The 21,002-nt window shown below is 45.7% G+C and overlaps 1 protein-coding gene across 1 annotated transcript in view; it reads right to left on the reverse strand.

The window, feature by feature from the left end:
* The window catches only part of VPS13C (vacuolar protein sorting 13 homolog C), a 52,761-nt gene extending 37,527 nt beyond the window's left edge, over positions 1 to 15,234 (reverse strand). The window contains exons 1-22 of the mRNA XM_081965251.1: positions 15,068 to 15,234; positions 11,964 to 12,007; positions 11,209 to 11,251; positions 10,771 to 10,866; positions 9,856 to 9,957; positions 8,102 to 8,211; positions 7,670 to 7,729; positions 7,320 to 7,379; positions 6,739 to 6,819; positions 5,387 to 5,444; positions 4,800 to 4,927; positions 4,520 to 4,626; positions 4,001 to 4,172; positions 3,839 to 3,901; positions 3,248 to 3,380; positions 2,982 to 3,076; positions 2,631 to 2,773; positions 2,167 to 2,359; positions 1,936 to 2,050; positions 1,627 to 1,763; positions 985 to 1,108; positions 608 to 725 (exon numbers count right to left, since the gene is read on the reverse strand). Of these exons, the coding sequence (XP_081821377.1) occupies positions 608 to 725; positions 985 to 1,108; positions 1,627 to 1,763; positions 1,936 to 2,050; positions 2,167 to 2,359; positions 2,631 to 2,773; positions 2,982 to 3,076; positions 3,248 to 3,380; positions 3,839 to 3,901; positions 4,001 to 4,172; positions 4,520 to 4,626; positions 4,800 to 4,927; positions 5,387 to 5,444; positions 6,739 to 6,819; positions 7,320 to 7,379; positions 7,670 to 7,729; positions 8,102 to 8,211; positions 9,856 to 9,957; positions 10,771 to 10,866; positions 11,209 to 11,251; positions 11,964 to 12,007; positions 15,068 to 15,167 (2,282 nt within the window). The 5' untranslated portion in view covers positions 15,168 to 15,234. The remainder of the gene's footprint in view (positions 1 to 607; positions 726 to 984; positions 1,109 to 1,626; positions 1,764 to 1,935; positions 2,051 to 2,166; positions 2,360 to 2,630; positions 2,774 to 2,981; positions 3,077 to 3,247; positions 3,381 to 3,838; positions 3,902 to 4,000; positions 4,173 to 4,519; positions 4,627 to 4,799; positions 4,928 to 5,386; positions 5,445 to 6,738; positions 6,820 to 7,319; positions 7,380 to 7,669; positions 7,730 to 8,101; positions 8,212 to 9,855; positions 9,958 to 10,770; positions 10,867 to 11,208; positions 11,252 to 11,963; positions 12,008 to 15,067) is intronic.
* Between the last annotated feature and the right edge of the window lie 5,768 nt (positions 15,235 to 21,002).

Consider the following 21,002-nt stretch of genomic DNA (forward strand, 5'->3'; position numbering starts at 1 on the left):
TAAAACACGGAGAAGAAACAGAACTAGGTTGCTAAAAACTCTGCTATGCTCTTGATCTAGAAGGGAAAACACACACACACACACAAAACCCCAGCAACACCAAAACCCAGCAGGGCTGTGAAATTGGCTCGCACTGCACAGGAGGCAGCATCAAAGGAAATGTAATCAACATTTTGTTTTTACAAACAGACGCACTGATCTCTGGCTACAAGGATACGAAGTGAACAGCCAGCTAAAGGCTTTCTTTCAATTGGGCCTAAAGTAATGATTTTGAGAAACATCCCAAAAATGCTAAGGTACATTGGGAAAGCTTTTTAAAAGACCATTAGAACGTCTCCAGGGAGACTGGCTGGCTACTTTGTCCTGAGAAGATTTGGATAAGTAAATTTCTCATGCATTGATCAGTAGCTTCAGTGTGCCAAAGACCATGATTAAAAAGAACTCTTCCCCCCAAAAAACAAGCCATGAATTCCCACTCCTGCCCAGGATGCCACTCTAGCAACATTTTAAGAGGTCTGCAGCAGCAGCAAGCACACTGAATAAAAGGCCAGCTCCCTCGCCACAAAAACAAGGACCATATTTACAGCTTTTAAAATTGCTACGTTACTTTGCCATCCTGACGTCCTTCTCCACCATAGATTTGGCAACTTGGACACGCATGTCCATGGGACGCAATATGTGCAGCAAGGATGCGGGCTCAGACCGGGCCTTTTTCCAATCTTCCCCTAAAATACAATGAGAGTTGCTAATATTTGGCTAATACCAGCGTGATAATCAATAACAAGGCTCCATAAAAGTCTAGTAAGCCCTAGCGATAGCACAAAAAATACATATATGGAAACTTCAGTACGCCTACCTGCCGAAGAAGTAAATAAATCCGAATGTCAAGAGGTGTATGTAGCGAAAGGAATACTGTACCCTTTGTGTCAACTGCTTTCCACTTGATATACAGTCAATAATGCTTTGGATTTAGAGGCATTGTACCTGATCTGCCAAACAGCAGCTGTACGTTCTTGATTTCTACATCAAATTTGTCATAGGCTTTGTCCATGATCTCTTCCAAGGAGCTGCTGGAGTTCTGGTGGTGACCTTGGCTGATGCTCTTCAGCTGTTGAAGGATAAGTGTCTCTGCTGCTTAACATGCCACCATCCACGTAGGTTTCACAAATGTGTCCATAAACACAACTGGCCCACGGCTGCATTCATATAGGTTACACCTGAGAGGGCACATTCCTCTCTTCCAGCAAGCTTTCATTTATTACTGTATTTTTCAGAGTATAAAACGCACCTTCCCCCCCCCCCCACCAAAAAAAAGAGTGTGGAAATGTTGGTGCGACTTATACACCAAATACAGCCATTTTTGGCCCCCAGAAGCCCCACCCCCGCATCCCATTTTTGCGGGGGAAAAATGGTTGTTTTTTTGCAAAAATGGGGGCGGTTTTTGCCTCCCCCCAGCCCTGCTGAAGCCTGCAGAGTGCTCCTGGGGGCCAGGGAGGACAAAAACGTTTTTTTTTAACTTGCTTCTTCAAAATCTTGGTGCATCTTATACACTGCTGTGTCTTATAGTCCGAAAAATACGGTAATTTATCTTGCCTTCAATCTTTAAGAAAGGTCATCATGACTTACCTGGAAAGTACCGAGGTCCAAAATAAGCAAGTTTGACTTTTCGTGGTGGAAGCCGGTTTGTGGGATCAGAAGATAGGAAGGCTTCAAGTTGATCCTGAGGTCCAGAACTTTCCGTGTTTCGATGATATGCATAAGCCCTACGGTGGGAAACAGAATGGAGCTGAGGTGGGCACTTCCCCTTTCCCCTCCCCGGAATGGAATTCGGCTTAAAGTACACCTTGGGAAAGCCCTCTGCCCCTGGACGTTTGCCCACAGGGCCAAAAGGGCTACTTAATCATCTGGAGTTCCACTGAGGTATCCAAAACAGACCTGTGGCGGTCCTCTCTTTAATTTCTTCCAGTTTCGACAAGGTGGCCGTGGTTAAGCGTTCCAGGTCCATTCCTCGGTTGGTTTGGAAGAATTCCACCAGGGCGTTGATTGTTCTCTGAGAAAAGACAGTTATCAATCCTATCTCTTTTTTTCCTCTCTCATGGGACTGCAAACACAGAAATACATTCAAATGTTGAGAACCGAGAAGCATTTCACACCAATCTCACTCACCGCATCGTAGATTATTTCCACGGGCTGCGACTGAAGGAAGAGGCTCTGGTCAGCCACGCTGTCCTCTGGGTTGGTCTCAAACTGGATTTCAAGCAGAGACGACTCAGCAGCCCCAATGGAGGCCACGAGAGAAGGCACCACGTCCCGTTGCCTCAAGCCCGTCATGTACCAGTGCTCAAGCTTTGCTTCTATCCTGCAAATGATCAACAGGCAACTGGTTTCCCCTCCTCAAACTGTAAGGAAGCGATGATGCCAGGTTCCGTCTTAAAGAGGAGAAAATTACAACTGCAACGGCTGAGAGCCCAACCGATGCAGGAGGAGGAAGAAGGCCCAAGCCTTAACCTAAGAAGCGCCCAGGAGACTGGCCTGTCATCAGTGACGCCGCGGAAGTCTCCCTTTCAATCAACCAAGGAGCCCAGATTCACACAACGAGCTTGGAAGTGACTTGTGCAACCGGCACTTACTTCAGAGCTTGTGCGCCCGGCCTCTGCGAGATTTTAGTGCTTAAATCGATGATCTGAATTTTGAGGGTGTCTGGGACCTCCCTGTCCTCTCTGATAGTAAAGGAAGTGCTGAGGAGCTTCAGGGAGACCACGTGGGCCACATACTAAGCGGGAGACAGAAGCATGGCAGAGCATTGAATGGGGTGTTTTCAGCACAAACGTCAGGCAGACACGATAGCCGGGGTCCCCCTCCCCTCCCCAACGCAGGGAGGGAAAGGTGAATTGCAGCCCACTTGTAAGCTTCGCCCACGGAAAATGGAGCAGCTCATCTTCTTCTGTGAGGCTCCAGATTTAATCCAAAGGCGCCATTACCTTTTTGGGCAAAGTCAGGTTGTGGGAACTGTCGCTGTAGCCGATGGTGGTGAACAGCTTTGCCTTCTCTTCAGGGGTCATGAGGTCATCGATAGCTGCAGAAAGGGTGGAAGGAATTACCTTGGAGGACCCTCCGAGCAGAAGGAGGGGCTGGCACTTTGCCCCTCAGGTAGGTCTGAGGCTGGGCTGGTACTGGGGTTTCATGCTCCGCCCTTTGCAACCAGCGCCTCGGGGGTCTCGGGGCTGCTGGACAGACTGAGGCTTACTTTCAGGGACCGACTTGTCTTCTTCATCGTCTTTCTTCTTGGGTTCCTTCCTGCCCCAAAAGCCAGAAAACCAGCCACTCTTCTTCTCCCCGTCTGCAGATTTCTTGGAGAGTTTTTGTCCTGACCTCACAACCTAGAAATCAGAGACAAAGGATCAGAGGTTCAGCATTTTCACCAGCCTCATGTTCACCAAACAGAAAGAAACGGAGTCTTTATGCAAACTAAACCATCCCCCTAAATACTAAAATTTCATGGAAAATAACCAAAACAGCCATTTTGCAAAGCTCGGGTATGTATACTAAGAGATAGTTTATGATCACTACTGAAGAAATAAAATTGCAAGATTCCTTCAAACGAAATCCTTTGCAAAGAGCACAAAGTTGCCTTGGCCTATTACAAGCAGCTTCTCAATGTGCTGTTTTTAGAAACACTTCTAAACACTTTTGCTGACAATGGAACCTGCCCTGGAAGGATTTCTATTGATGGTCAGCGCAGCCAGTTCTAAAGCAGGTGTATAAAGCTCACCCCGTGTTTAAAATGGACTATTTTAAAATCCTTATAAGAGGAGCCGGGGGGGCGGGGGTGACCTACCTCGGTTTGGGCTTGTTGCCTTGCTAAAACAATGTTGAAAACATCCAGAGCCTTCTCCAAGTCCTGTGGAGCAAATGCAGACATGGAGTTTCTAGGACCTTCCTCCAACCCTTCTCCTCCTCCTCCCGCAGGGGCCAGTCCTTCCAGCCTTGGGTCAATTACCTGGATTTGTTTCTGATTTTCCTCTGATAATTTGGTTTGTGTCAGTTTAACTTTGTAAACGCTTTTGTAACTTTTCAGAAGTTGCCTGTGGCTCTTTATATGATTCCACGACCACATCTGTGTGTATCGCTTGATGTGAAGGTCAAGAATGCAATTTCCTGCATACCTCCACCTGCAAGAAACAATCACACTATTGAGCCCTGGGAAATAAGCAATTTGAACTAACAGGAACAAGACCTGGGCAGGCAGGATATTTGCAGGCAAGAATTTCTAAGCATTTCCTCAACCGAAGGAGTTTGTGTTCCTAGTTGTTCCTCTGCAAAATCTTCCCTTAATTCTTGTGGCCAAAGCAGACAAAACAATTCTTCCTTAAATATTTTAAAATACTTTTGAAAATGCCAGTTGCTTAGGAGGACTTTTCGGCCCCTCTCCTTTGGGATTCAACAATGGCTGCCATTTGCTGCACTGAAGAACTCTTGCAACCAGATCAGAAGCAACACAGAAATATCTCCAGCTTACCACTGTTTGGCATTCCTGTGCAGAGGTACTTCGGGTCTGTATTTTCTATACGGGGCATTTCGGACCATGTAATCAATGGATTCCAAGAGATCAATCATACTAAGGTACTAAATGAAGAAAAGAAAAGAAAACACAAGAGGAATCTTGACTAGAGAGGCACAGAATTGTGAGCATTGCCAAGGAAGATGTTTCTAACAACGGTAAGCAGCCCAGGATTCCTGGGAAAGCCCCTTCATCTAGAAGAGTTGGCGGAAGTCGTCACCTGGGGACATCCTACTACCTGAGGCTTGGTGAGTTCAACAGCGATGCTCTGGACTTCCATGGCGCAGTCAACCTTGGCAGCCTCCAGTTCTTCTTCGGCATGAGGGTTAAGGTAGAGTTTTGCAGAAGCCGATACGGGTTTAAATACTTTCAAAGAGAGAGAGAAAGAGAGAGAAATTAGGAACTAGCCTCCATAAAAATTGAAATAAAACCATTCCTGCAAATTTGCTGAATTAAAATAGGCTACTCCATTTATTGCTCCCATGGGTGAGCTCAGACAGCATGGTGGTGCCAAAAGGGCTCACTTCAGCACCAGACGCGCCATGCACTCTGTCTGACCTATTTATTTCATCATATCCTCTCCGCCTGTCTCTATGAGGCTCCTGGGCTAAATTCTTCTCCACCGCACAACTCCGTGGCCAGGAGAGCCTCACCCGCCCCACACCCCTTTTTCTTCACCTGGTGGCAGCCTTCAGTGGGTCCCTACAGAGACCACCCATCCTTTGTGTCAGTCCCAGCGTCATCCTCACAGGTGGGCTGGGGTTTTCCCCCTCTTCCCACCCATGGACCCAACCCTACCCCTTCGGCTCTCCCCTTCTCACTTACTGTACTGATAGTCAGGAAGCTCTTGGTTCATAGAAGGGACTCCTTTTTTCAACCGCTCCTGTATTTGCAAGAAACCCACAACCGTTCAAGTATTTCAGTGATGGACGTAAAGGACACCATAGTCTGGCTGAAGCTCAGGTGACAATGCGGAGAACTCGCCCCTTTTAAAGGAGGCAGAGTTCGTGCCAGAGACGTAACTCAACCTAGGCGTTATTTTCCTTCCAGAGCAAGCCGTGTACTGTGCATCCCCCTCACTAGGCATTCACGCCCAGCCTGCACCGTCTGCTCTTTGGCTGCAAAATGTCCACACAGTGATCGGTCTGGTGGTTTTTTTTTTTTAAATTAGGAGAACATGTCAGAACGTCTCATTTCTCTCTTGCCTCTTGCAGAAATCATAAGGTTTCACACACACACACGACATTCTTTCAAAGAGCATGAAGAGATGGTTTTGCCAGCAGGCCAGAGACCCAGGGCACTACGGAGCCCACCAAGGGGTTGGCCCGATGGTTGCCGTCAGGGGTCTCATCATGCTTTGCCAACCATGAAGGACAGGGAAGGGCTTTGGACTATACAGGTAGTCCTCACTTAGTGACTTCTTCTTCAGCAACCATTCGGAGTTACAACAGGGCTCAACAAGAAGACTTATGGCCGGTCCTTGGAAGTTGTGGCTTTTGCTGGGTCCCCACAGCCACAGGATCATGATTGGGGCACTTGGCAACAGGCAGACAGTCCCAATGGTCACAGCATCCCACAGTCACATCATCCCCCCTTGTGATCTTCACTGCCAGCTTCCCGTAAGTCAAATCAATGAGGAAACCAGCCACTCCCTGATGTTGTGCTTAAAGACTGCACATGGTTCCTTAACAACCACAAGCTGGACTGTCATTGCACACTGAAGATCGCATTTAATTTTGTTGTACAAAGTGCAATGACAATAAAGTAAACTAACTAACTCATTAGAGGAAACAATGCAGAAAAAATGTCAGGCGTTATATTTGAGGGCCACCATCCCACTGACAAATTGCCTAATTTGAAGTTAAAGTTTATTGAATTCTTCCTCTGTCTAGGGCAGTGTTCAAGGCTACATGAGGCATTCTGGGAACTGAAGTCCTCTCATCTGAAGGAGGCCAAGCCTGAGAAACACTGGTCAGGAAGAAGACTCCGGCTTCTCATCTTACAAGCGTGCCCATTAAATCCGGCCAGTGGTGGGCTTTGGGGATGACATCATGCAAAGGAAATTCCCTGAAGTGGAAGTCCTTGGCTGCTGGCTAATCTCATCTTATATTACTGCTCTATCAACCTTATCGGTGAAAAGACATCACAAACATAAAGTACAATAAGATTTAAATTACCAAGATTTGCTCGCGGGAAGAGCGGTAATACATTTCACTCTCCACATTCCAGTAGACGCTGAGGGAATCAAGGCTCAGAAGCTGAAAGAAAAGATGCCGTTGGTTAGGGGCTTCAACAGAGAGCACCAAGGACCCCTCAAACAGCAACAAAGTCAGAGGAGCATTTGCAGAAACGCATCAAAGGACAGACATTTACCGAGGCGGATACAAAGCCAGGCAGAACAATTTTGTTTGAGGGGAACGTTGCCTTGATCTAGACAAGCTGCCAAAAGCACTTCTGGGGCTGGCAGCCAATTAAGGAGTTGTTCTGCTTGCCCGAGGGAGCATCAAAACATGCTTTTAAAAGACCGTAGCACAAGCCAGTTTTCAAAAACCCGTATCTGAGCTTTTGGGGAAATGAGGAAGAAAGAGGCACCGAGGAACCACTATTCACGGGGTAAGAGATCAAAAGCCCTGCCACTTCAGGCTTAAGCGCGATGCATCACTAAGCATGCTGGCCATTAAAATTCATGTCCCTGAATATGCTTTTCCAGGTACCTCTAAAAGAAATTGCTGTGCTTGAACCCCAGGACAAGCCGTACCTTGTAGATGATCTTCGCAGCCTCGTTTAAAATGCACGGAGTCCAGTTTTCATTTGTGGTCTGGAAATTTAAAAAAAGACATTAACCTGATCTTACCGGCTTCACACTTTTTTTAGGCGTCAAGCTTTTCTCGCATCTGGAAGGGATTTATTTAGTCAAAGTCTCACAGCTAGAAACGTCTCTTGAACCGTCCCCACTAATTCCTCCACTGTTAATAAATCTGCATTGGGGGTTCCACAGTAACATTGGTCTTTATGAATGGCTTCCAGTGTGAAAATAAACACAGCCTAAAATAACTTGCCATTCTTTTGCCAGCCCACCAGGAAGTTCTAAACCCCCCTTTCCCTTACCTGCAAGCTGAGCTCTGCCAGAGTCATTCCTAAAGAAATCGGTCGCTTAGGATCTGTGATCTACAAGTACAGGAGAAAATACTTCCTAAGGAATATTAAACACCTTAGCATAACTGCATTTGCAGTTTATTTGCACGTAAAAAAATCTGCATAAGATCCAAAATGGGTGCTAGCAAATAAAATACAGGATTTAGTTGTTTTGCAATTCTTTTCTTTTCACATATTTTGAAGCAAAAACAACCTTCTGTAAATCTTGTACAGGAAAGTTGCCAGCCTCTTCAAGAAACAATGTATTTTATATTTTATTTACGTTTTGGGCCATCGTTTATGAAAACTACCATCCTGGTCCTTAGATAAGCAGCCCAGCCCTTCATATAAGAGGCTGCTTTTTCTTACTCTTGGCCAGTTTTGCACAGGCTCCAGGCCACTTACATCATCTTCGTACTTGATATGGATGCCGGTGATTTTGACTTGTACATTTTTGATGACTTGAGTTGCAAGCTTTTCCAAGAAAGTATCTTTCTTCTGTTCTTTTGGTTTATCTAAGAAATAATTTGTAAGTTAGTTTCCATCTCATTCCTTCAATTATCATATTAAACATCATCTGTTTACTTTTTATCACTTCTAAACATTTCCTCTTTTTTTCTCCTCTTTGCTACACAACAAAGTCTAAAGAAGATCTTAGATCTTAACCTAATTCATTAAACCATACAAGACGCTCCAAAGACAGGCTAAACTTTTTATATTTTTTTGAGAAATAGCCAACATGGAACACACAACCGAATTGTGTATTAAAGAAACCATTTTCTCCCCAGTGCTGTGAGGACATTTTTTTTCCAAATCTGCAGCCCTCTTTTCAATGTACAATGTACACCATGAAAAAGCTTTGTTAGTTTTCCTTTTGTTTCTCTCTCTTTACATTCATTTCTTATGAAGACCATACTGGCAACGATAAAGTCACACATATTACTGCAGAATTATTAAAATCAATTTATAAAAAACAGAAGCAAGCAAGCAGAAATGTTCAGCAAATTCTGCTCATTGTACCTACCTTTTGAGTGCTCACGAGCTTTAAATGGTTTCTTAAAATGTTTTTTAGTCTTTTTAGACTTACGTCCTTCATAATGTAAGCAATTTTACAGAAAAAGGATAAATTAAAGTTAGGAAAGTCTTATAAAGCAAGCAACAGAAATAAAGGGGAAAATATTAAGAAGATAACTGAGGAAAATATCATTTTTCATCAGAACTGCTAAATTAAATTTCCACAAGCACCTGCAATAAAAAAATCTACTGCAATTATAGGCATTTCTACATTTTTCATGTAAGTGTAGATAAAATGAAATGGAGTAACCTTTTCAGTTGTCAAGATTAATTTTCTAGCTAACAAGTTCTCAAAGCTACTTCAAACTGAAACCTTAGTATATTCTTAAACAATTTCAATCTGAATTGAGAAGGTATTTTACTAGCATTGCTTGTTCCCAAATGCCCATCAGAAAGAAAGATTTTGTCATCAGAAACTGAGAGTCCGTGGCTGGCTGGGGAATTCTAGGGGTTGCAGTCCACAAGTCTTAAAAAGAGCCCAACTTTGGAGACCCCTGATGTAGGCTGCTAATCTGCCCATCCAGCCATTCAACCTCCCTCCTCCAATTGCCTGACTAGAGTGCTTAAGCATGCATACCCACCGGGCGAGGGCACAATGGTCTCCAGGCCATGCATGAGATCTGAAGACACGCCTTCATCCACATGACAGCATGATCAAAAAGCAGACATTTAAAAGCAGAGAAGCAACTCTGAAGCAAGCTGAACCAATGCATGTTTTTGAACACTAAGACAATAGAGTGCCTACGCAATTCAAGAAACAAAACTGTGTCCCACAACCATGTTTGTCGTTGAAAGCTCCACTTTACAGGGAGATTCCCTCTGCCCCATTTGGTTTTTAATTATGCAAGACAAGGGGCTTCTGTCTGAAGACAATGTAAAGGACGAAAATGAAAGCAGAAAATTCCCAGTATGGTGATATTTCTAGAGCATGGAAAATGAGATCTTCCCGTCCTTCCCTCTTCTGTAAAATTAATAAAAACACAGTTATTTTGCCTTTGGGGGTTTTCCAGGACTGCTCTGCTTCACTTGGACTCTGAAGTAGCTTTGAACACATCAGTCATGTTCACCTCTTAAAAATAATCTACCTTTTTCTGCTGATTTTTGTAAGGCTTCTTCAATTCTTGACAACTCCTTTTGTTTATTATCTTGTAGGTATTTTTCTTCTTTTTCTGCATCATATTTAATGCCTGCAAGGAAAACAACAACAAGGAAGTCATATTTTATTCAATATTGCATCAAGGTAATATCTCGATCAGACCATCAACCTGCTCTTTTCATATGAACCTATGCAGTCCATCTTTCCTGAGATATTGAGTTCCATAACTATAATTATCAGAATCTCCACAGAGAACAGAAATTAAGAATCATATTTTTGTGGCAAGCTCGGAACCTGAGTATGATTTCTTAGCATCCAACTGTTATTGGATATTCCTGATCTTCTACCTACAAGTTTCTTCATCCAAACCACACACTTAAGACCAATGACATAGGGGTAACCATGGCCTTCTGGAAAGATGTTTTATGTAAGATTACCAACAAAGAAAGACAAACAATGTAATTCTACGCAGATTCACCTGGCAGCCAGGTCCCCTGTACACACAGGACTTAATCCTAGGAGGTCCTGGACTGTGATGAGAGACTCAGATACGCATCGGCTTACTTCAACTAACATTTTACCTTGTCTGGATGCTTTGCAAAAGACACCAGGAACTCAAGGTTAAAAAATGTTTAATTTCAAATTAGTTCCGAGAGTGAAATTTCACTCACTTTTCTATTTTGAGTACAAAACAGCTGTAGAAAACAAAGCATTTTGAGAACGTTTCAAAGCACAAAGACTTCTCAATGTTCAAAGTGGGAAATGCTATGACATTCTACGTCCAAAACAGCTGAGGACTTTCTGCTTTGTGCAGGCTCTATTGGCCATATATCCTTTGTAGGGAGTTTGACACCAACCCAATACAGGTCCACGGAGCAATGTAAATTTACGCCACGAAACTTACTTGCCCCGGGGACAACAAGAAGATACAAGCCTTCTAGGGATGCAACGACTGCTTCACCGTACAAATTCTTCCAAGGAATCTTCAGAGTAAGCTTATCTAAAAACAAGGTATCCTCCATTTAGCTTTCATTGGTTCTGCCAACACATTAAATAAGCTGCAAGCAGAGACCGGCCATACCAGCCTCTGGCTTCTGCCTGTAAGAACAATATTCAAGTGCACCTTATTCCTTAGTCCATGATTTGTACTTGGTCTGTGCCTGGAAACAAACCAACAACAGTAAAATGGCTGCGTTCCTGATTGAAGCTACATCTACAAAGCCCGTTTTGCTAAATGGGTGGCTGTTGAATGTTGCCTAGCTTCCATCTCCAGGTATTTTTCCAGTGCAGGCCCAGAGGATGCCCAGAACCACCTAAGCATCATTCTGAGTGAAGAACTTACCTATTTGACCAGCCTTCACTCTAAACGGTACGTCCAATTCACTCTGAGCAAGAAAAAGAAGATACTTTTTTCAGCATTGGCCCATAGTAAAAGTTAATGGTCAGGTCAGGGTGGCAGGAAAGGGGACCAGGCACTTCAACCTGCCTTACTATAGCAATCCCTGGGGAAGAAAAGTCAGCCCCGGGGTTGGGATGCTGAATTTTCCTTCCTATCCATGCAAGAGTGGAGACGTATTTCAGAGGGGCAACTGGGGTGTGGTGGACAAGGGGGAGGAGGGGGAATGACTCACATAGTCGTTCCATAAATCTGCTCCCAACTCTGGCTCGTCTCGTTACAGATGAGAGATCATCAATTAGGCCAGGGTGAAGATGAACGGGGGTGGGGGTGGGGGATGCTCCTCTAACGTGGGAAGCTAAAGAAAGCGCTAGGAGCTCTTCTCGGGAAGAGGACTATCTGGATGGGGCATCTCTTCAACACCACGAAACTTACAGCATGACCCCCAAAATCCAGGATTCTTAAACCAATCAAAACTGTGTTAACTACACTTATTAATATAAGATTAGCATAGCCCAAAGCACATATTTTGGTGGTAGAGAGTATTTCCCCGAGGATGGGCTCCAGCAGAAATCCAAAAGCTTGGAAAAACTGAACTGGTCCTGGTGAACTGACCCAGATTGGACCTTGTGCTTATCAAGTTTGTAAATCATAGTTTGGATCCATGGAGGTAACAAAAAGATAACTTCCAGGTTGCTTACCAGAGCATTTTCCTTGATTAGGAGGTTATCAAGGGCCACATTGCCTATGAAAGAAAACAAGGTATCTGTGAGCCACATTCCCACCATATCTGCCTAATCAGAAAAGCTGATGCTTACACAGCCACAGCGACAACATCCACAAATAAAAGCAAGGCATTGTTTAAAAAAAGTCAGGGGAGTGGAATGCCTCCCCAGCTAAGTGTTGAGCATATTTAGTGACTATGGAATATTGGCTTATTTGTGCATTTGTCAATATTTGTGGCCTGCTCTCTTCTTGTCAGTCTTAGGAGACAACATAAAAACTAAAATACTAAAACAAGTGTAAAAAAAAAAGATTGCAACAGAAAGAGAATGAAATAGGCAGTGCTGGACACAATTGATTTCCAGCCTTGTTCATTCTTGTTGTAAAACTATGAAAGGAACAAGGCAGTGTAAGAATTGTGTTAACTTTCTCATGCTAATTTCAATAGCAGCAACACTAACAAAATTTGGAAGGCGCCATCAACGAGCAGTGACAAATAAATAATTGACCCAGAGGAAAAACAAAGTTAACGTTAATCAGTTACTTAGTTTTTAATCTTGTAGAGAAAATGCAGACACATCTGCAAAATGAAAGTTACGTAGAGCATGAATAGACTCTTTTACATAGGTTGAGAACTTCCCCAATCTGAGCAGGAAAGAAACACCAGAATTTTACTGTGAAAGACTAACACTTAATTTTATTGTAGTATTTGACTCGGCGCCAATCTCTAGAAATGCGCTTTGCTGCAACTTCCTGCTATACCCGCCATGGGTTTTATTTTTATTTTTGTTCACAAATCAAATTTTATTTGCCAGATCCCTTGATCCATTAGTACACAGGTTGCCACTACCAAGCTTAAAAATAATTCTTGCCTCAGCTTCTCCAAACGGAAGAAGGAACATTATATAGAAGGAGGAACAGAGCAAAGTGGTCTTGCAGGTGAGGGGCAACCCCCCCTCCTTCTTAAATGGCTGCAGTTCTCTGGAACCCACCATGGGTTTTAAAGCAAAAAAGCAGCAATGCAATTTTTAATCTTAGTTACAAGTTAGACACAAAGTTAGGGTCTTGCAACCAAACTGCTGCATACTCAAAATACTTTCTTTTTTGGCTTGAAGATCAGAAAGGAGCTGAAAATGTTTCCATTTTATGCGCTACCCCTCGTTCTGACAGCCTGAATCAGAAGGCGATGCGTACAGCTCTCCCCGTATCAGTTATCTCTACCCAGAGGAGGGCTTTCTATGTGTTTTGGTGAAGAGAGAAGCCAGGCAACACAGATGCAAGGTTAAATCAAGGCTACAGCCACAAAGAGCAGAGAAAGCTATCAGCCGCTTATCTTGATTAAATACTGGATGAACTTTTTTGGGGAAAACTATATATGCTGATTAATCACGCTAAAAGTTAGGGGAAGCTACAAGGAAAGGGCAAACTCTGGAGCACTCTGTCCATGCACTCTGTATTTAGCTCTTATCGCAAACCCACAGGAAGAATTAAGAGGATGTCTCATTCCTGAAAAACTGCCATTTCGTAACAAAACACATCCTATCTTTTTAATACCATTTTCAAACCAATGGCAAACAGATTTTAAAAGCAAAAGTAAAAAAACATCTCCACGAAAAGCCTCCAGCCAACCTTGAAAGAATCCATTGTGATTTCAAGCCTGCGAGGTCCCTATCGTTTCATAACTCTGCTATCTCGTGGCTGCCTGCCTCATGGTGTGCAAACTTGAGCACATTGTTCTTAGTTGCCACAGGCCAGATGATTTTTCAAGGCAACCTTCAATTCTTCCTTGCCCTTCCCTGCCCCTCCCCTGGTCTGGCTTCAACCCAAATGAAGTTTCAATCCAATCCAGAAAGTAAATACACTTTCTGCAAAATTGACTCCACAAAAGCAAGAATCCTTTTTACAAGAGCCTAAGGAAACTTTAAGGGGCTTTTTTCAGGAGTCCGTTTTCAAAAGAGGAAATAGAAGCAACAGTCAATAAGGAATGCCTGGCTCATTTTTCAGAAGTGATGTAAATGCAGTACAACTGAAATCCACCTTCCAGGTATAAGTATTCTAATTGGAGACTTTCCAATGCAAACAATCGCAAAACAACAATGTGACTTGTGGAGAAAATGTTTCCGATTATACTGCAACTGGGAAAACTGGATTGTCCAGTCATTGAGAAATGTATCTCAAGTAAAGCAACAACTTTGGTTTTAGTTCTGTAAATGCCAGAAGTCTTCCTCCTAAGGCTCTTCTGACTAACACAAATGACATTAAAATGTCCTTTCTTTTTTTAGTCAAATGTAAATGTCATAATAACATTCTTTTAACTTTTAAGCCAGAGTGTTTGGAAGAAATCTAGCATGAGAGCAAAACACTGACCTACATGTATTTTCAAAAGCAAAGCTACGTCACTCTTCTCACATAGCACAACTTAAGGCCGACAGATTGTTCAAAGAACACAAACCAAGAAAAAGGGCCAAGTTTTGAGAACAGGAGTGAGAAATAGGGCATAAGGGGTTGTGTATTGTACTCTGTTTGCTATTATTGCTGGAGTGGGAGGAACTCCGCTTTTGGTCAAAGCCCAAAGGGCAACCAAAACAGAAATGCCCAAATGGTTCCCCTCCAGAAAAGGAAACGGCCTTTTGCAGGAGGGAAAGGCGGCTCCTTGCGACACAGCCAGGAGTCACAAGAATCTGTTGTCGCCACAAAGCGAGACTTGGCAATCAGATGCAGGTTGCCAAAGAGTAAGCCATAGGTTTATTGTCTGTTCGACTTTAGGTTTTAGCTGGTTTTGTTTTCATTTTGGGGTCCCCCCCCCAGTTTTATAGAACACCCCCCCTGCCCAGACTGAATGCATTGAAATAGATAAAAGCAAAGGGGGGGGGGGTCTGCCAAACGCCTCTCCTTCTGCAGGGGGGCATGGAGGGGAAGCGCTTCCAAAGGGCAGCTGGAGAAGGGGGGGGAGAAGGGGCTCCCTTGGGGCGGGGGCGTCCCCGGGGCTGCCCCCCCTCCCGACCCGCTGCCTGCGAGGCCCCTGGGCGGGGGCTGCACCTGGCCTCCCAAGCCCCTCCCCTCCGGGAGCCTGGCCTCTTACCCCCCCAGATGCCCAGCTTGAGCTGGGACTTGTTCAGGTTCTCCACGTAGCAGCCCAGGAAGCGGTTCAGCAGGTCGGCCACCACCGACTCCAGCACCATGGCGAAGGCGGCGGCGGCGGCGGCGGGCCTTCCTCGCAGGGCGGGAGGGAAAGGACAGCTGGGCGCGCGCCCGAGAAGGCTGGAGTGGGGAGGGGGAGGAGGCGCGCGCGCGCCACGCCACTCCGCCTTCAGATGGCGGCGCTCCCGCGCATGCGCACTCTCGGCCCAAGCGGCGGGTTTTCCCTCCCTTTTCTCGCCCCCGCTTTCAAGGCGGGGGGGGGGAGGACGGAAACCCCCCCCCCCACCTCGCGCTTTGGCCGAGCGCCTAAGGAGGGGGAGAGAGAGATCCACGGGCTGGGCGTGGCCAGGCTGTCCTGCCCCGCCCAGGCGTCCCCCTATTCCACCGCCAGAGAGCGCGAGGCGGCGCGCGACCCTCCCCGCGCCCTGATTGGCTTGGGCTCGCCCGGGCGCCCGGGAGGCGGTTCTGTCAGCCGACGTGGAACGCGCGTCGTCTGAACGCACTGACTCGCGGTTGTCAAACGCGGGCGGGGGTGGGGTAGGTTGGAGACGCGGGAGTTTGGGGGCTGCGAGTCAGCCTCGGAAGGGCCCGGGAGGTCGAGGCGGGGATGGCGGCCCCGAAATGCAGCCCGGCGACGCCAAGGCGGTCAAGAAGGGAGCCCGACCCGCAAGGCGTTCCCACGTGGAGGACTCCCTCGCTGCCGCCTCTGCGCGGAGGCTGCTCCTGAGCTCCAGCCGCTGCAGCAGAAGCCGAAGCAGCCCAGCCCCTCCTAGCCTGGCTGGGCCCGGGCACTGCCTTCTGGGTCGCCCAGGGTGGGCAGTATGCCCGAGCGCCTCACAGATGTGGGCCTGGCAAGAGCCGGCAAAGCAAGGAAGCTGGCCCTCTGCCCGGAGCCAGTCCCTTTCGCAAGACCCCAGCAGCCTCCCCACCTGAGAGGGCCCTCGTGTGTCTGGGAGCCGTTTCCGACGACCTTTGGCCTTCAGAGCCTGGCATGAGAGCAGCGGCTGTCTGGATGAAAGGGGAGGAAAACCCATTGACGTCTTAGGGCTATTTTTACTTCAGAGCCACTTTGTTTTCAAACAGGGCCGGGGAGGGTGGCTTGAATGGCATCCCGGCAGCTGGCCTCTCAGCCAGGGTGTTTGGCAGTTACACTCCCCCCCCCCCACGGAGGGAAGATAATAGTGTTATTTCAAATGAACAGGCTACCCCACTCCCAGGGACTCTGGGGGGAACCTGTCTTTAGGAGAAACGAAGGCAACAAAGAGACGGACCCAAAGTTGGGGGCCCTGCATTGGTCCTGGGTAGCCCATCCAACCCTGGTCCACACAGAGGAGCAATTGCTCCATGACGCTTGTGAATGAATCCATCCGTCCAAAATTCTGTCCTTGTTGGTTATTGTCGTGTCTTTTGCACCTTGGGGCAGATCAGAGTTTGGGTAATCTTCGGTGCTGCCCTTCCCAAAGGGCTGGTTTTTGCAGCAGATACGTACAAATGGAAGACCGTTCAGATGAGACCTTAACGTCAAGCCAATTTGTCCTTGCATAAAGTTTGGGGGATCGTGGTCTCCTCCTTCAGAGGCAAGGAATGGCCTCCCGAAAGAGAAGGATGACATGCGCAAATGAACGGGTTGGGTATGGAGAGAAAGTGTGGTTAAAAATCCCAGAGCTGTGTGATGGCTAAACATCTCATCTGAACCCAGGCCAGGAGGCTAAGTGAGAGCTTTCACCATGCTCCTAAACACCTGCTGTCCCAGGGTGTTTGTTTCAAGAAATCGCATGTTTTGTGAGCGAGGATAAATATCTAGAATAATTACCTAGACTTGTCTGCCCATCAAAATACACAGACAATCCTAATAGTACTGTGACTGAAAAAACGAACCCTTTCTTATTTGAAATAATTTGGAATTTCTCTTCTGGAAATCATGAGGAATTTGAACAAATGCCATCCATTTTTAAGAGACGACTCTACTATGGACAAGACAGGCCTTTTATCCCTAAAGGCTGCCTACCTGCAGGTTTCCTTTCCCTGTCCTTGCCGATGACGCTAGAGAACGTTCTGTTTGTCTCCCTTTCTCCGCTGCTCCCGCGTGGTGAGTTAGCTGGCTTTATCAGTGGCCGATGCAGTCACTCTGTTCGTCCACAGCACAGCACACTGCATGGCATTCCTTGAACAGACGGCTTGTTTCCAGAAAAGCTGCTTTCAGAAACTCAGGGGAAAAGGGATGATGCTTGGAGGGCTCGCTCCCCCCACCCCACCCGCCGCTCCCTGAGCTCCTTTCCAGAGGTCATAAGGAGGGTTGCCTGTTTGAAAGCAATATAAAGCGCATCACTTGATGCCTTTTGGCAAAGCTGATCTGTTGCTCAAGAGCAATAAATTAGGGACAGGCTGCCTCTGGAACTAAATGTTGCAGTTTATACCCTTCTCCCCCAGAGATAAGTGGAAATTGGTATAATGTGCAAACACAGCCACCGTGGTCTGTACACTGTGATTCATGCTTGATCACACAGTGGTTTATCTGCACGAAGGATAAAATAATTCAAACCGGATCATTTATTAGTGACCTTCATCAGTTGTCTTTGTACAAATGTTCTGGATAGAAATCTGGAGTGAAAACTTTTTTCTCTTTTGTTTTCGGTTCATCCTTCTTGCTATTGAGTCTCGTTCTGATCTTCTTTTTCTTCAGTGGAAAAGCAAAAGCCTCGTGGGCCTCTGCGTTACTAAGTCGGAGGGCCCGTTTGGGGTCTGGATCCCATTCCTTGACCAGCGCTCCCAGAGGGTGGCCATGCATGCTCCTCTTGCAACTTCCTCACACTCCCCTTCCTGGGCTCCTGAGGGAGAGCGTTGCAATAAGAGCAGTGCTGCCTCCAGAGGAGCAGAAGCTGTTCAATCCTCTTCCTCCTTTCTTTCCTATCCAGTGGCCACTTTCCTGCTTCCGCTCTCCTGCTTGCCCACTTGCAGGCTCAGAGAGGCCTCTCCAAAGCCACCTCGTGAAATGACGGCTCATTTGTCCAATCTCTGCCTTCCACCTCCGCTCATTCCCAGCAGCCTTTGGCGGGGCCGGAGGATTCCAGTTCTGCTGATGGAGATGCAAAAGGTCACTCTTGGCTGGCCGTCGAGCGCAGGCAGCTCCATCTGTTCACCGTGTTCGGTGGCAGGAATTGCTTTGGCTTTCAAAGACGGGAAACATCTGTTTAAACATGTATGTTTTGAAGGGGCTGCCCTGTACGGTAAGCATCGCTCGGGAAAAACACTCACAGGCCAGCTCCCCCCCCCCCTCCCCGGATCATAGGTGAGAGCTGCACAGCCAAACACCTGGTGGTCCCTTCAAAGCTGATTAAACCCAGGAAAAATGGCTTCTGGTTGCCTCTTCCCACCTGTAAAATGGCTAAGGGGCTTTTTATCTGAGGCTAATGCAACTATCTTTATAACAACAAGACAAATGAATTGTGGGTTCGAAAGCAGGGCAGCATGAAAAATGAGCTTCCCTGCCAGAAACACAAGCTTGTCAACAAATCTTTCAATTAAATGGCTAATTAAAACAGGGTTAAGTGTCACTAAATGATTATCATTCAGTGTCAATGTTGAACTAGATAGATTAAGCCTGATTCACATAATGTACTAGTCGTAGGCTGTGTGTGTGTTTTTTAATGAACCTTGACATTGTGGTTTGTAAGCCATAGTTTATGTCTTTATTTTCTTTAATATGTTTTTATATCAACTTTCAAGATCAAAAACTTTTCAAAATGCAACAATCAAATGCAACTCAAGCAAAAAAGGAATGGTGCTATGCCAATCCAGCCATCATATTTATTAAATAATCTAGGTTAGCAAGACATGTCTTTACAATATGTGTGAATCCTATCAAAAATATGCTTTGTCACCCCCAAAAGTAAGCATTAATTGATTGAGATTATTGCTAAAAGCCACATAATTTTGACTGATGTTGTGGTGTGTTGTAGATATTAACCTTTGATTAGTTTAACTGTTTTTAATGAACCTCCATTATTATGATTCACACATTATACTAATATATAAATCTCATGATAGCTCACTGCACTCCAGATCATAGATTCCCTGAACTCAAGATCCATAATTACATTTTTGAATCACAACAAAAAGAGATTTATAAGGGTAGAAGCCCTGAGATTGAATTTCCCATTTGAGCTTCACTCGACAGCCAGTAGAAAAAGTGATATTCTTTTCTTCGTCAATATTTCCTAGAAAAGCATTTTCCTGAGTGTGTTTTTCCAAGGGGCGAGGACTGTGCAAATTCTAAATAAGAGAGTTGGAACACAGAGTTCAGTTTAGATACGATTTGTTTTGGGATATGAAAAATAGTGGCCGTACCGCTGAGTTTGTCTCCTTGCAAAAATCACATTATTTCCTCTTATGCCCACGTCACCATTTTTCATATCCGATTGAGCATTGACACTGATCCTGCCCTTCTATTTAGACAGCAAGGGTTGCTAAGGGGTTGCATTGAATCAATATTTGACAATGGGAGCCTGGATTAAGCAGGAAATATTTCTGGCTCTCTCTGTCATTCAGAAGCGCGGCGGGTGGCAAAGGCTGGGAGCAGCGCAGCCTTCCCCTTGCATCCTTCCTGCACCTGACACGGGTCCCTTCACTCGGGAGGGTCGTAACCAAAATGCAATGAAATTACCCTAAAGCTTTCTCTATCCACTTACATTTCCTGGGGAATAAAGCCGAATTTGGGCAGCCAAACCATCACTTAGCGTAGTCTTGGACCAGGCCATGCTCAGCATTCAAAATCCACATATGTTGGATATTGGTACACATGATAGCAGTCTTCCGATATCTCAGGGGTTGCCACAAGGAAGAGGGAGTCAAACTATTCTCCAAAGCACCCGAGGGTAGAACAAGAAGCAATGGGTGGAAACTAATCAAGGAGAGAAGCAACATAGAACTGAGGAGAAACTTCCTGACAGTTAGAACAATTAATCAGTGGAACAGAAGTTGCCTCCAGAAGTTGTGAATGCCCCAACACTGGAAGTCTTTAAGAAGATGTTGGATAGCCATTTGTCTGAAATGGTATAGGGTTTCTTGCCTAGGCAGGGGGTTGGACTAGAAGACCTTCAAGGTCCCTTCCAACTCTGCTATTGTATTGTATTATAATCCCTTCTCTGAGGAACAGCTGATTTATGGAAGCAGAATCTGGCTGAGATATTTAACCCTTTCTACTTTCCTTGCTTAATGTAAATGGGGGGGGGTTGTCCTCTGTTCCTCATTCCCTCGTCTCTTCCCTGAGGGCATTTCTGAACAGGCAGAGTCTGTTCCTGGATAACCTTCCCCATGATTCCTCATTTCTCTGCCACGTGTCCGTCGCTTTTGCGCCTACCTGCGACCACAAAATCTGCAGATCAACAGCCGAGGGAGCCATGCTGGCAAAAAGACCCAGGACCATGGACAGCGCCTGCCACCCTTCTGCTTGGAAGCCTCTCAAAGGAGCAGCATCCCTGGGAAGCTTCTCCCTTCCTATCCCATAATAGACTTCTGACTCCCTGATCCAGGATGCTGAACATATGGCATTAACCCCTAAAGGGCTGGAGGCGGATCTGGCCTAGCCCAAAGCCTGAACTCCTCTGCCATTATATGGTGCAAAGCCAAAGTGGGATTAAAAGCAAATCAGGAGAAAGTGAGAGTGCAGATTGGCTTGAAGGATCCCAGATCACCAAGTAGAGTTCAAACCATTCAGCTAAATATTCAAATTGATGGACGGGATTAACAGCATCATAAAATGTCATTTAAGCCTGAAACGAAATACCAGTGTGATCCTCTCATTCAGGAGGTCGTTTGCAGAAAGTAATCAAAGATATTTACAAAAGATTGGAGACAGTGTAAAGGAAATTGTGCTA

This window comes from Natrix helvetica, assembly GCF_964273705.1.
Source record: "Natrix helvetica genome assembly, chromosome: 12".
Classification (NCBI taxonomy): Eukaryota; Metazoa; Chordata; class Lepidosauria; order Squamata; family Natricidae; genus Natrix; species Natrix helvetica.